Source organism: Microcaecilia unicolor, chromosome 3 (genome assembly GCF_901765095.1).
Source record: "Microcaecilia unicolor chromosome 3, aMicUni1.1, whole genome shotgun sequence".
NCBI lineage: Eukaryota > Metazoa > Chordata > Amphibia > Gymnophiona > Siphonopidae > Microcaecilia > Microcaecilia unicolor.
The window spans coordinates 280,780,905-280,796,167 of record NC_044033.1 but is presented as its reverse complement, the minus strand read 5'-3'; the positions used below and the strand labels follow the sequence as shown (position 1 = coordinate 280,796,167).

The window sequence follows — 15,263 nt, the reverse complement described above, 5'->3', positions numbered from 1 at the left end:
CATGTAACTTCCTCAAGTATCCCCTAGTCTTTGTACTTTTGGAATGAGTAAAAGATTGATTTACTTCTACTTGTTCTATACCACTCAGGATTTTCTAGACCTCAATCATATCTCCCCTCATCCATCTCTTTTCCAAGCTGAAGAAACCTTACCTCTTTAGCCTTTCCTCATACGAAAGGAGTTACATACCCTTTATCATTTTGGTCGCTCTTCTTTGAACCTTTTCTAATTCCGCTATACCTTTTTTTGAGATACGGCGACCAGAACTGAATGCAATACTCAAGGTGTGGATGCACCGTGGAGCGATACAAAGCCATTATAGTATTTTCAGTCTTATTCACTATCCCTTTCCTAATAATTCTTAGTATCCTCACTGGATGCCAACCCACCATTTCTGGTGGCTTCTCCTGCTGTGCAGCTCTTGAAGCATAAGTCACCTCTTTGAGCCCCATTAGAGAAGGAGCTGCATTGAGGTAGAAGCTGGTTGAAGAATCCAACGCTGGGCCTGAGATTTTCTTGGAGGCCTCCACAGGGGTTACCTTGGAGCAAATCTGGTGATGTCTACAATATCTGAACACCACGGCAGAGGTAAAAATGTTGTCTTTAAAAATCTCTGCATTGACTTCTGTTGTGGACAGTGTGAAAAAGGACTGTGCTTCTCAGTTTCATCAGCTCAAAGAAGATATAAAAGTTCATCAGGATTTTAAATCTACCACAGCTAAAGATAAATTGTTCCTCCATAGGAAGACAGAGCAACTGGAAAATTATAATAGGAGATTGAACCTCCATCTTTTAAAATTTCCCAAGCCTTCTGGCATTCCTCCTGGAGATTTATTCATGAAATATTTGAATGAAGTTTTATATTTCCCCTTGGAAGCTATCCCACCTTGAAATCAGATTTACTTTGTTCCTAATTCCTCTAAAATTTCAGACAGTAATGAGCCAGAGGGAACATTGCCCAAAGAAGGGTGTTTGGATCTGAATAACATCAGCAGTGCTGGAGGAGTCACTTACTAATGTTACAGAAAGAGTCACCTTGGTGATATCCTTTGTTTTTGAACAAGATCTTAATTACGTAATGAAACTTTTTGTAATGCTAAGACATTGTTTCATAGTCAGAAGATCTGGGTTTATCTGGACGTTACTAAATCCAGTCAGGAAAGAAGAAAAATCAGTCAAGAAATAAAAAAATATTGGGGCATCTTTTCTAGTCTTATCCATGTAAATGTGTAGTCAAGTATGGGGGAACTAGATATGGTTTTTTTCAGTCCAGAACAACTATGGTCCTTCCTAGATATGAAGTAAACGTCAGGATTAAAGGTTCAAGTGCAAGTTGGGGTGAATCAGACTCATGTTGTGTGGCTTCTTTAATATATTCTTCTAGCGGACTCTCCTACATGATTTCTTCATCCACCCACCCCAGCCACTGGTCTTTAGTGGTCTAAGAAGGATTAATGCTTTTCCTTTCCTTAATTTTTCCATTTTATACTCCCTATTTTCATTAGTTCCTCCTAGTTTTTGCTTCTTATATTGCTTTGTGATATTGTTTAGGGAGCATTTTCATTAGTGTTTTGTTTATTCAGTGTTACAGGTACAAGTGGATACTTGTAAATGTTTGAAAATTAAAAATAAAACAAAAAATCAAAATTAAGAGGTAAAAAGTATAATTGACACCCTCTTCTCTAGTATTGTTCAGCTAGAAATGCACCATAAGAAAGCTTCAGGCTCAAAAAGAATATAACAATAATTAAAAGTGGTGAGAAAAGTTCTTTCAGATCTGGAAACTTATGTGATTAATTATAATATGACTAAGGTCCAACAACTATATGTTGAAGAGGGCAATTAAGATCAGCAAATTGATGGCCCATAAATTTAAAAATCCTGCAAACTACAAACCATGGGGGTCAATATCCAAACAGCAGTTGTATGTTTTGCACCATGATAAATGTATAATTCCCCTCCCCATATCCAGGGGCCTCATACATATAGAGCTATATGTAAAATCCACTATAAATATATAGGAGGTAATTCTATAATAGGAAGCCACAATTTAAGCACTATCCCATTAATTGTATGTCACTAAAAATTGTGCATGCAATTTAATTGAATAACGAGCCAATCTGCACAAATTGAGATTTTAAGAATTTATTTTTGCTAATTGGATTTAATTAAAATTGACGTATGGGTCCAAAAAAGGGAGCACGGCTATTGGAGGGTCATGGATGGATCGTGGGCATTCCTTTAATTTACGCACGTTGTTATAAAGGGCATCGTTGCCTAATTTAGGCACGGGGATTTCCACCAAGGTTTCGTTGGTATAAACATAGTTGTGCTTCCTGGCGCTAAACGCTATTCTATAAATGGTGCCTAACTTTAGCCTAAGCGGTGCCATTTATAGAATTAAAAAGTCTGAGGAGCTGATGTCAAGAAGCATGTCTGTAACTGCAGGTACCTCACTTTCCTTAGGTGAAGTGAATGGCCATTATTGGTGCACTTGTTAACTGTCAGCAGGTGTTGTGTTTTGATTTTCTTTACCACAGTCAAGAGTGGTATGGATTTTTAGCTGTACCTGAGGTATTCTTTTCCCCTTTTCAAGCTTGAGCCTTTATTATTTTAACTGTGTCAGAAGCAGAACGTTTCTGGGCAGTGAGAGCAGTGCAGCAGTTCTATTCTAGCTGTTTCAGGGCTCCTGTTCTTCTCAGGCCTGAATGACACTTTTGTGGTGACAAGACAGCTTCTCATGGCAGCGTTTAAGCACCAGCAGTTTTCTTCTGATTCTGCTCTTCCGTGTTTGGGCCTCTGTGGCTGTGTTTTTGATAGCCCAGCACATTAACGAGGCTCCGTCAGGAAAACCTAAATGCTGTCCACACTGTGCCAGTTGCCATTGCAGAACTTCTGTCACTGTAATTCCTGTCATAGAGAGCCTTCCTAATTATCTTCGCAGGTTAGTCTAGCATCGGAGAGAAATCTTATACAGAGGGAAGCTCCTTGAAGCGTTTAGTAGCATTGTCATCTGCCACTCAGAGTCAGAGCTGGGACAGAGGAGAAAAGTGCAGAAGAGCCTGCCATCTTCTCTTCTGAGGTTACAGAACCTTCTCTACCCACTGCTGTTCTTGCTATAGTTTCTCAAGGCCCTTCTGCTTTCCAGCTTCAGCCTACTCAAGACCTTTTGCAAGGGGAAGGAAACAGTTTTCCTTCACAGTCTCATTTTGGGGGCTTTTCCTCTAAATTCATCCTGCTTCTACATAGGGCTTTTTATACTTCGTCAATCACAAACTTCTGTTACAGTATTTGGGGTTCTGGATTGACAGTCAGTGTTAGAAGCCTGAGAGATCTCAAGCAAAGAGATCTTGTTTGGCAAGCAATGGGACCTGGGAAGTATTTTCAGAGATTTCACCTGGGGAAATAACTCAACAAAGCAGCCTTCACATTTTACCTGCTAGAGCAAGGGTTGTCCAAACTCGGTCCTCAAGGGCCACAATCAAGTTGAGTTTTCAGGATTGCCCCAATAAATATACATGAGTTCTATTTGCATGCACTGCCTCCATTGTATGGAAATCCTGAATACCTGACCTGGCAAGGGCTGAGGTTGGACATCCCTGAGAAGGATGAGTAGTAGAAAGCCATTTTGGCCGGCTCCAACTGCTTTCCATCGCAGAGCCGGCCAAAGTTAAAGGGGGTGTGTTGGCAGGGTACGGAAGGCGGGATGGAGGCGTGGTTACGAGATGGCCAGCTTCAGCCGATAATGGAAAAAAGAAGGCCAGCTCTGACGAGCATTTGGCCAGCTTCATTTGGCCCATTTATTTCTAGCACCAAGCCTCACAAAAGTGCCCCAATTGACCAGATGACCACCGGAGGGAATCAGGGATCACCTCCCCTTACTCCCCCAGTGGTCACCAACCCCCTCCCACCCAAAAAAAAAAAAAACCTTTTTTGCCAGTCTCAAATGTCATACCCAGCTCCCTGACAGCAGTATGCAGGTTTTTTGTGGGTGCAGTGCACTTCAGGCAGGTGGACCCAGGCCCACCCCCCCCTACCTGTTACACTTGTGGTGGTAAATGGGAGCCCTCCAACCCCCCACCCCCAAACCCACTGTATCGACATGTAGGTGCCCCCCTTCATCCCTAAGGTCTATGGTAGTGGTGTAGAGATGTAGGGAGTGGGATTTGGGGGGCTCAGCACCCAAGGTAAGGGTGCCCAGTTGGTGTCCTGGCATGTCAGGGGGACCAGTGCACTACAAATGCCGGCTCCTCCCATGACCAAATGCCTTGGATTTGGCCAGGTTTGAGATCGCCGGCATTAGTTTCCGTTATCGCCAGAAACCAATGCCAGCCATTTCTAAAGCCAGCCCAAATGCTGAGATTTGGCCGGCTCCGACCGTATTATCAAAACAAAAGATGGCCAGCCATCTTGTTTCGATAATACGGTTGGGACGCCACTTTACGGGGCCGCCCATATAGATGGCCGGCCCCGTTCGATTATACCCCTTTATGTATGCTAGTTGAAGGAGGCAGTAATGTTAGCATATACTCTTACAAGTTTTCATGTTCATTCAACTAGAGGCTATGGTGACATTCTGGGCAGAATCATGCACAGTTTCCCCCATTATTTACAGTGTGGCCACTTAGTCCTTTTGGTGCTGTAGTCCTTGAAAAGAAAAGACAAACGATCGCACAGGATGCAAAAACAAGGGCTGGGAATGACCAAGATTTGCAAGCTCTTAGGAACACATTCCATATTTCAGCCTCTCAACATCTTGACCCTATAATCATCTAGGTGAATATGCCTAAAAGAACAAATGTCAACAAAAGGTTTGTTTGCCAAACACAATAAGCATTGAGGACAATGGATTCTCAAGGAGGACATCAATGCAACAGGAAAATCATTATTTAAAGATTTGTAAATGAGTGTCAAAATCTTAACTGTATATGGTGAAATTAGGTCTTACCTGCTAATTTTCTTTCCTCTAGACCCTCCAGACCGGTCAAGACGCGTGGGTTATGTCCTCCTACCAGCAGAGGGAGACTGAGAAACACTGAGCTTTTGAATACTGTATATATAACCTGTGCAGTACATCCACTAGTCAGTATAACACTAACAAAGCAGAGAAACCATAACACTAACTATAATGAGCAACCCTGTACGTGGTCACTGCCAACTGGACACTTTCTTTATTTCTCTTACTGTGTCCCTTTTTCGTGTGTGCTTCCACAGGTGGACTACCAAACACTGTCACACCTGTCCAGACTCAAACCAACCAAAAACTGGTAAACCAGAGTCTGAATCCATAGACACAACAATTAACAGCTGCCAAGAAAGAACAACAGACCAAACATACCTCCTGGCCTAAAATACAGACAGACAGGGCGGGCCTTGACCGGTCTGGAGGGTCTAGAGGAAAGAAAATTAGCAGGTAAGACCTAATTTCACCTTCCTCCACGACCCTCCAGACCGGTCAAGACGCGTGGGACGTACCAAAGCAGTAAATATCCTACGGGCGGGATCCACGAAGGCCAGAGGTCAACACTGCAGCCCCAAAGCCTGCCTCTTCCTTGGCATGCACATCAATCCTATAATGCTTAACAAAGGAATGCAAAGAAGACCAAACCGCTGCTCGACAAATATCTAACGGAGGAATCATGCTACATTCCGCCCAAGAGGCTGCCATTCCCCTGGTAGAATGGGCCGAAAACTCCTTAGGAGCCAAGCGACCTTTTAGCAAATAAGCCGAAACAATCGCCTCCTTTAACCACCTTGCTATCGTTGCCTTGGAAGCTGCCGCGCCCTTTTTTGCACCACCATGCAGAACGAACAAACGATCAGAAACTCTATACTCCCGAGTTCTGGAAATATAACAGCGCAAGACTCTCCGCACATCTAGCTTTGCCAGACGACGCTGCTCCGTATCCCCCGCCAAATTACCCAAAACTGGCAAGGAAATGACTTGATTAACATGAAACTCTGAGACCACCTTGGGCAAAAAGGACGGTACTGGCCGCAACGAAACCTTTTCCTTGGAAAAAATCAAAAAGGGTTCTCTACAAGACAAAGCATGAAGCTCCGACACCCTCCGAGCCGAAGTAATGGCCACCAAGAAAACCGTCTTTAAGGAAAGATCCTTGTCCGAAACAGCAACCAAGGGCTCAAACGGCGGCCTAACCAAAGCATCCAGAACGAGATTCAAATCCCACGGAGGCACCATCCGCCGCCGAGGCGGTCGCAGCAACTTAACACCCTTCAAAAAAACGAACCACATCAGGACTAGAAGCTAAAGACTTCCCCTGAACCTTCCCCCGAAAACAGGACAAAGCTGCCACTTGTACTTTTAAAGAGGACAAGGCCAGACCCCTGTCCATACCATCCTGTAAGAACTCCAATACTTCCGTCACAGACGCACAAAAAGGAAGAACCTGTCTACCTGCGCAACAATGCTCAAAAACTCTCCAAACCCGGATGTAAGCCAACGAAGTAGATTGCCTACGAGAGCTCAACATTGTGGCGATAACTCTGGACGAAAAACCCTTCTTCTTTAACCTGTGCCTCTCAACAGCCAGGCCGTAAGCGAGAACCGATCCGGATCTGGCATAACTATTGGTCCCTGACACAACACCACTGAATCTGACAACGGAAGAGGGTCTGCTACCGCCAGCCGTATCAGGTCTCCGAACCATGGCCGACGCGGCCAATTCGGGGCTATCAAAATCACCCGTCCGGGGTGCCGAGCTATGCGTTGAACTACACGTCCGACTAACGGCCATGGAGGAAAAACATACAGCAACTCCTTAGGCCAGGGCACCAGCAGAGCGTCGATCCCTTCTGCTCGAGGGTCCCTCCAACGACTGAAAAACCTCGGCACTTGAGCATTGTGGGCCGTTGCCATCAGGTCCACCTCGGGAAGACCCCAGACCGACACAATGCGCTCGAACACCGACCGATGCAGAGACCACTCTCCGGGGTCTAGAGTATGCCTGCTCAGGTAATCTGCGTCCACATTGTCCACTCCGGCCACATGTGCCGCGGAGAGCGCTAGCAGGTGACTCTCCGCCCATTGGCACAACAGCGCCGCCTCCTCCGCGACCGCCTGACTCTTTGTGCCCCCCTGACGGTTGACATAAGCCACGGTGGTGGCGTTGTCGCAGAACACCCTAACTGCTTTCCGGCACAGGAGACTCTGAAAAGCCTGCAGCGCGAACCGAATGGCCCGAGTTTCCAAACGATTGATGGACCACTGAGCCTCTAACTGAGTCCACCGACCTTGAGCCACTTGCCCGAGACAATGAGCTCCTCAGCCTTGTAGACTGGCATCTGTGACGAGGACCACCCACTGCGGGGCCTCCAACGGCATTCCCTTTTCCAGATTGTCTGCGTCTAGCCACCACCGGAGACTGAGGCGTGGGATTACCGCCAGCTGAAGCCGAATGTCCAACTCCTGACTCAGTGGTGACCAACGACTGAGAAGAGCTGACTGCAACTGCCGCATGTGTGCCCGGGCCCACGGAACTACCTCTATGGTGGCCGCCATCAACCCCAGGACTTGCAGATACTCCCGGGCCGTCGGTGCTGAGTCCGCCAGAAACCGACGAATCTGACCCTGCAACTTGCGAATCCGGGGACCCGGCAAGAATACTCGACCCTTCTTGGTATCGAAAAGCACCCCCAGATATTCCAGCGACTGCGACGGCACCAGATGACTCTTGCCGAAGTTCACTACCCAGCCCAGAGACTGAAGAAACTGAACCACTCGAGCAGTAGCCAACTCGCTCTCCGACCTGGACTTGGCCTGAATCAGCCAATCGTCCAGGTACGGGTGCACCAGAACACCCTGCCTCCGCAAAGCCGCCGCCACTACTACCATAACTTTGGAAAACGTTCGGGGAGCCGTTGCTAGTCCGAAAGGTAGAGCACAGAACTGAAAGTGGTTCCCTAATACCGAAAAGCGAAGAAATCGCTGATGAGCAACACGAATAGGAATGTGGAGATAAGCTTCCGTCAAATCCAAAGACGTTAGAAACTCTCCGTCCTGAACCGCGACAATGACCGACCGCAACGTTTCCATGCGAAACGAGGGAACCTTGAGAGCTGCATTGACCCTCTTTAGATCTAAGAAAGGCCGAAAGGCATCCTCCTTCTTTGGGACCACAAAATTGATCAAATAGCAGCCTGTGCCGCGCTGAGCGAGGGGAACCGGTACCACCGCCCCCAGCCTGATCAAACGAGCCAACGTGTCCCGCACAGCTGCCCGCTTGATCCTCGAATGACAAGGGGACTCTAAGAACCTTTCGGGAGGCGAACTGTCGAACTCCAGGGCATAGCCGTCTCGCACCACCTCGAGAACCCACTGATCTGAAGTGATTTGGGCCCAGTTCTGGTAAAAAAAAAGACTCAGACGAGCCCCTACCCGAACCAGAGCCTGAGCCCACACACCTTCATTGTGCATTACGCCTCAAGACCTGACCTCCCGTGGAAAAGTCACGCCCTCCGCGACGACTCCCACGAAAGGACTGGGTGCGCTGGAAGAACCGACCTCTAGGAGCCCCACTAGACCTCCCTGGCCTATACCGACGAGCCTCCTTAAACCGACCTCGGGAGGAAGTGCCCCTGGAAGCCGCCTTGGGACGAAAATCCGGAAGCCGAGGGGCCTTGGCATCACTGAGACCTTTCACCAACTTATCCAATTCCTCACCAAAAAGCATGGACCCCTTGAAGGGAAGAGAACACAGCTTAGCCTTAGAGGCCGCGTCCGCGACCCAACCGCGTAACCAAAGGGCCCTACGCGCTCCCACTACCATAGCTATATTCTTTGCCGAAGCCCGCAATAAATCATAAAGAGAGTCCGACAAAAAGGACGATCCCATCTCCAGCTTGGCTAACTCCTGGACCCCTGAGGAGCCAACATCCACCGAATCATCCAGAAGCTTCTCGGCCCAGCGAAAACACGCCCGAGCTACCAGGCCCCCACACACCGAGGCCTGCAAGGCGAGAGCTGACAGATCAAAACTACGTTGAGAAATGATTCCAGCCTCCTATCCTGGGGGTCACGGAGAGCGGTACCTCCGTCTACCGGGATCGCCGTGGCTTTAGTAACTGCTGTCACCACGGCATCCACAGTGGGAGCCTTAAAGGAATCCCTATCTTCCTGCGGAAGAGGATAAAGCCTCACCATGGCTTTCGCTACCTTACATGGCGCATCCGGAACATTCCACTCCTGAAAAACCATATCCCGGAGATCCTTGTTCATAGGGAAGGACCGGGCTTTCCTCTGGATACCTTTAACTAAGGGATCCACCTGTCTAGCCTCCCCCAAGGCTACCTCTGGCTGATCAAACTTAAGGGTGGCCGACACCTGATCTATAAGCTCAGCCAGCTCATCCCTGTGAAAAATACGAACCACCGAGGGATCCTCACCAGGAATTAGACACTCCGCATCCTGCGAGCCTTCAAACCCCTCTGGGTCCCCCAATTCACTAAGCGCTCTGTCAGAACCACCCGGAGAAAAAAACTCCCCGTCCTCTGACCAATCCACCCGTGGTCTTTTTGCCAATGAGGTACTAGCCCCCTCCTCCAATTGGGGGGGTCCCGTCCTCCATGCCTGATAGAGAGTCCACACAAACTCAGGGGGGAAACCAACCCCTCCAGGAGCCTCAGACGGGCCTTTTGCGACCAAAATGGGGGAAGCGGGCCCAAAAACAGCTGATTCCGCAGTGCGCGCCGCTGACAAAATGGCGGCCGTTCCCGCCAAAACCGGAACCGCCGACGATGCCCCGAGCGGCGTCCCCACTGCCCCAGCAACTCCCGAAACTGCCGGGACCTCCGCAGTTAACTCGGGGGGAGCCGCTGCCACCGGCACCTGCTTCGGTTCGCCACAAAGACGGCACTGCGCTCCCGGGGATTCCACACCGCGGCGCGCGCGACACCGGAGCAGTTTACCCACCATCCAAACACGAGGGCAAAATAAAAAACCAATGCCGCGTGAGCCGGACCCAAAATGCTTTCACTCACACAACACACTCGCGCTGCTCTCACGCTCTAACAACGAACTGAAACTCTGTTCGTTCGGAGCAGGAGAAAATTCACTGTTGCCCTTAAAGAGACAGGAACATCAAATTGGCAGCTGAGAATTGTGAGGCACTAAAGGCTACAGTACCAGGAAAGCAGCCGAGGCACAACGCTGCCAAATTCTCAAACAGAGAGCAGCACAGGGGGAGGGACCCAAAATAGGTGTGACACCCCAGGGGGAAAACACTGGGCCCCACCGGACCCAGGGCCCCGAAGCACTTATTATTCTGCTTTTTTTTTTTTTTTTTCCAAACACACGTACAGGGTATGCCAGAAACAGAAAATGGTCAAGAAACCCACCAGTCCCCGTGACCTAGTATCCAAACTACCTCACCAGACTATTGAAGACTGCACAGGCTGTCCTTCTACCTCTGCTGAGACTGAGAAAATACTGGCTAGTGGATGTACTGCACAGGTTATATATACAGTATTCAAAAGCTCAGTGTTTCTCAGTCTCCCTCTGCTGGTAGGAGGACATAACCCACGCGTCTTGACCGGTCTGAAGGGTCGTGGAGGAAGCCATTTTACTGGTAACCAATGTAGTTTTTCTAAAACTGAAATAATATGTTCAAAATTTAATTATTGGTCAAAATTCTAGCCATAGAATTCTGTGCCAATTGTAATACTTTTAACCTATTAGCAGGCAAACCTAACAACAGAAAAGTGCAATAATCAAAACAAGGGCATAATCAATGCATATATAATTATCCTATAATTTTCTTCTGATAAGTCATTTTAATCTTCTTAGATCTCAGTTTCCATCTGATGGCTGACGGGCACAACCCAGGCATTGTGGACTGGTTTGGTTGGAATCAAAGAGAGAAAATTAACACATAAAAGCAAAAATATTTCCTTTCATTCTTCAAAATAAATTTAAGAATGGCTATTTATGTTTATTCAATACATAAACTACCTCCCATATACTTCAAATATACCAAAGACCTCAGCAGGGCCACTTATTGCTTCAAAGGGCTGAGAATTGCTGGCACCATTTAATCAGGGGGTGCTCCTTGAAACAGCTCCAGGGCGAAGCACAGTCTATGTTGGATTAAGTAATCAACTTTATTACGGTTGAAGTGTTAAAGTGTGAAAAAAGAAAGTTTGAAAAAACTGAACAAAAAAGGTACAAAATTCTTTTATCTAAGACCGATGAGGAGGTGGGTGCATAATACTTACTGTTTTAAAAGTCTATGTTCAGTAAGTGGTACCGCTGAGGTCTATGGTATATTTGAAGTATATGGGAGGTAGTTTATATATTGGGTTAACAAGAACCTCCTGAAAGATTGCTGCAATTGTTTTTTGGTACTATCTATGGTTATGCACATATTTTCTTACCTTTTTGTTGCAATATTAGCAGCACAGTCATCTCCAAGATTTTCAATAAAGGCACACACATCTTGAATTAGCCTTTGAATATGAAAAAGATTCTAGTTATCAAAGAGTTGCATAGATATAGAGAGAATCTGAAAAGGGCTGTTGCAGGTAATAAAGTATGCACACTCTTCTACAGTAACATATGTTCTTTCACTCATATTCAGTGGTGGTTTTCCCCAGGGTAGAGTTAGGGCAAGAATTGCTACAATATGTGTTGTTTTGCATTTTCTAAACTATATGCATTGTTTCAGTCTGAAATATACCTGTAGAAAAAACTAATTTCTGGAAGTACTTTTCCTTAAGAAATGTTCAAAGTGAAAATATGTGCAAACTCGTTTTAAAACTGGTGCAATGCCACATTTGAAATACACATGCTGACTCTACTGCAATGCAGATAATTAAAATGTTGCCTTCTATCAAGCTGATGTTCTAAGCTGTGCTAGACTTACTGCAGATAATTACTTCCCTTTTATTGATGTTTTCTGCAATAAAATTATTTCCCAAACAGGAAGGGTTTTTGAGCTCAAAATATACAAGCTGAACAGGAAGTAATGAGCTAATTTTAATACTTCATATATTAACAGATACTAAAAATCTGTATATAGAATTAATTCTAATGCAGCAGGAAAACTGCACTAAAATTTAGCATTATTTTAACATTCCGATTACCACTGATAAGGTAAAATTAGGTCTTACCTGATAATTTTCTTTCCTTTAGTCGCAGGAGATGAATCCAGGAACCCGTGGGTTGTATCCGCCTACCAGCAGGTGGAGATAGAGAACACTGAAGAGACAGCAGTGACCCTGGACACCCAGTTCCCTATCACCTCAATATATCTCTATCTCCAGCAGGTTGCATCCCCAAAGCAGAGGATAAGTATAAAATATTGTAACAAGAACACTCCTCACAACTATGCGGCAACAGCCAAACACATAACTTGAACTTGTCAGAAAAATAACAATAATACCAGTAACTCTTTTTCTTTCTTCTCCTTTATGATATCTTAATCTCAGAAACCAGATCTCCCATCTGAAGAAAAAAATGTGCGGCTCAAACAAAACAGGGTAGGGATCCTGGAGTCATCTGCTACGACTAAAGGAAAGAAAATTATCAGGTAAGACCTAATTTTACCTTCCTTAGCCTCAGCAGCAGATGAATCCAGGAACTGGTGGGATGTAACAAAGCAATCCCCTAATTAGGGTGGGAAGCTGCCGCCCCCAAGCACCGTCGCCCCAAAAAGTGCATCCTCCCACGCTGCCACGTCAAATCTGTAGTGCATAACAAAAGAATGGCGAGAAGCCCAAGTAGCACCCAACAAATGTCATCCAGAGAAAGGACCCCCGTTTCAGCCCAAGAAGTAGCCTGAGCGCAAGCCGTCCGTAGGAATCTGAACGTTCAGAAGGTAAGCCGAAAGAATGGCTTCTTTAAGCAGGAAAACCCCATCTAGGGCCTGACAAAAAGATGATCCGAACACCAAAAGTCATTCGTCACCTGCAGATAACGGAGGACACGACGAACATCCAATATTCTTAGAAGAGAAAAGTTCTGCGGAAAGTCTGACCTCTGGAAGGCAGGCAGGCAGAAAAAATGGCTGATTCAAATGAAAGGCCAACACGACTTTAGGCAAAAACAACGGAACAGTCCTCAAACACCAGAATCTGAACATTGCAGAAAAGGTTCCCTACAGGACAGTGCCTGCAGTTCAGAAATTCGACATGCTGAGGTAATGGCCACCAAAAACACTGTCTTTAGAGTGATATCTTTATCCAAGGCCAAACACAAGGGTTCAAACGGCGGACCCTGCAATGCACTGAGCACAAGATTCAACTTCCAGGAAGAACACGGACGTCGTATCGGAGGCCTAAGGTGAAGAGCTCCTTTCAAAAACCGATTAACATCAGAGTGAGCCACCAGAGGAGAGCTGGACACTCGACCACGGAAACAGGCAAGAGCTGCGACTTGAACCCGAAGGGAATTATAAGCCAAACCCTTCTGCAAACCTTCCTGTAAAAATGCCAAAATCTGAGAAATAGAAGCCGTAAGGGCAGACCAACCTCGCTCTGCACTCCAAGCGTCAAACGTGAGCTTGGTGGAACTCTTCCGGGGTCAAAGTAAAGTAGCAATGACTGAGTCAGCATAACCCTTCTTCCTCAATCTTGCCCCCTCAAGAGCCAAGCCGTAAGACCAAACCGGGAGGGATTCTGCATCTGAACCGGACCTTGATGGAGAAGTCCGGAAAGAACTGGCAGCTGAAACGGAGGCTCCAACAGAAGACGAACTAAGTCCGCATACCACGGACGACGTGGCCAATCTGGGGCTACCAAAACCACCAGACTGCGATGAAATCTGATCAGACGTAGAAGATGCCCGATTAAAAGGCCACGGCGGGAAGACGTGCTTCCGGCCAGGGCTGTAACAGAGTGTCTAGACCTGCAGAGTTGACCTCCTTTCTTCTGCTGAAGAACTTGGGAACTTTGGCATTGGATTTGGTTGCCATCAGATCCATTACCACTTTTGGCAGCTCAAAAGAAATGCTTCCGTCACCAAGTCCCATTCTGCTGCATCCAGTAGATGATGGCTGAGAAAACCCACTTGAACACTGTCTTGACCTGCAATGTGAGCCGCTGACAGAGAGAGACTCCGCCCAAAGCAACAGGGCGGAGGCCTCCGTGAACAGAGCCCTGCTCTGAGTGCCTCCCTGTCGGATGATGTAAGCTACCACCGACGAGTTGTCCGAGAGAATTCGAACTGCCTGACCCTCCAGAAGATCCTGAAAGGACTGAAGAGCTAGCGACACAGCTTTTAACTCCAGTCTATTGATGGGCCACTTCTCTTCCTTCACTGACCAACTACCCTGTGCCACCTGGTGGAGACAATGTGCTCCTCAACCCGAGAGGCTGGCATCTGTCACTACCTGAAGCCACTGCAGGGATGCTAAAGGCATTCCCTTCTGCAGATTGGGAGCACGCAACCACCAAGTCACGCTGTCCCTCGCTAAAGGAAGCCAAGGTAGACGATATTGGTAATTGTGAGAGAATGGAGACCATCGCAGTAACAGGGCACGCTGAAGGGGTTGCATGTGAGCCCTTGCCCATGGAACCACCTCTAGGGTGGATGTCACTGACCTGAGAACTTGAACATAATCCCAAGCCCGAGGGGAGGGAGTCCGAAGAAGACAGTGAATCTGAGAACAAAGTTTGAGTCTCCTGGCTTTTGGTAAGAAGACACGTCCCTGGGCTGTGTCGAAAACTACTCCCAGATACTACAAGGACTGGGAGGGAACCAAGTGACTCTTGGGCCGATTGATTACCCAACCTAGGGACTGAAGGACCTGCACAACTCGAGAGGTGGCCGACAGACTCTCTTGCTCTGAGTCTGCCTGGATCAACCAATCGTCCAGATAAGGGTGGACCTTGATCCCCTCTTTTCAAAGAAAAGCTGCCTTGACTACTATAACCTTGGAAAAGGTTCAAGGAGCCGTAGCCAGGCCAAAGGGTAGCGCGTGAAACTAAAAAGGACGGCCTAGCACAGCAAACCGAAGAAACTTCTGATGAGGAGGCCAAATGGAGATATTCAAGTACACCTCTTTCAAATGTAGAGCCTTGAGGAACTCTCCCGGCTGGAAAGACGCAATCACCGACCGAACGGTCTCCATGCGGAAATGCCGGACTCGGAGACACTCATTCACATGCTTGAGGTCGAGAATAGGCCTGAAGGAGCCTCCTTTTTGAGGAACCACAAAGTAGATGGAATAACGACTGGTGCGTAACTCGGACTGAGGCACTGGAACCACCACTCCAAGGTCTAGCAATGCCTGCAATGTAGTTTGTAC

General features: G+C 47.1%; 1 protein-coding gene across 1 annotated transcript in view; it reads right to left on the bottom strand.

The window, feature by feature from the left end:
• Positions 1-15,263, bottom strand: part of TARBP1 (TAR (HIV-1) RNA binding protein 1) — a 919,966-nt gene that overhangs the window by 326,170 nt on the left and 578,533 nt on the right. Inside the window, exon 19 of the mRNA XM_030198123.1 lies at positions 11,392-11,463. Within this exon, the coding sequence (XP_030053983.1) occupies positions 11,392-11,463 (72 nt within the window). The remainder of the gene's footprint in view (positions 1-11,391; positions 11,464-15,263) is intronic.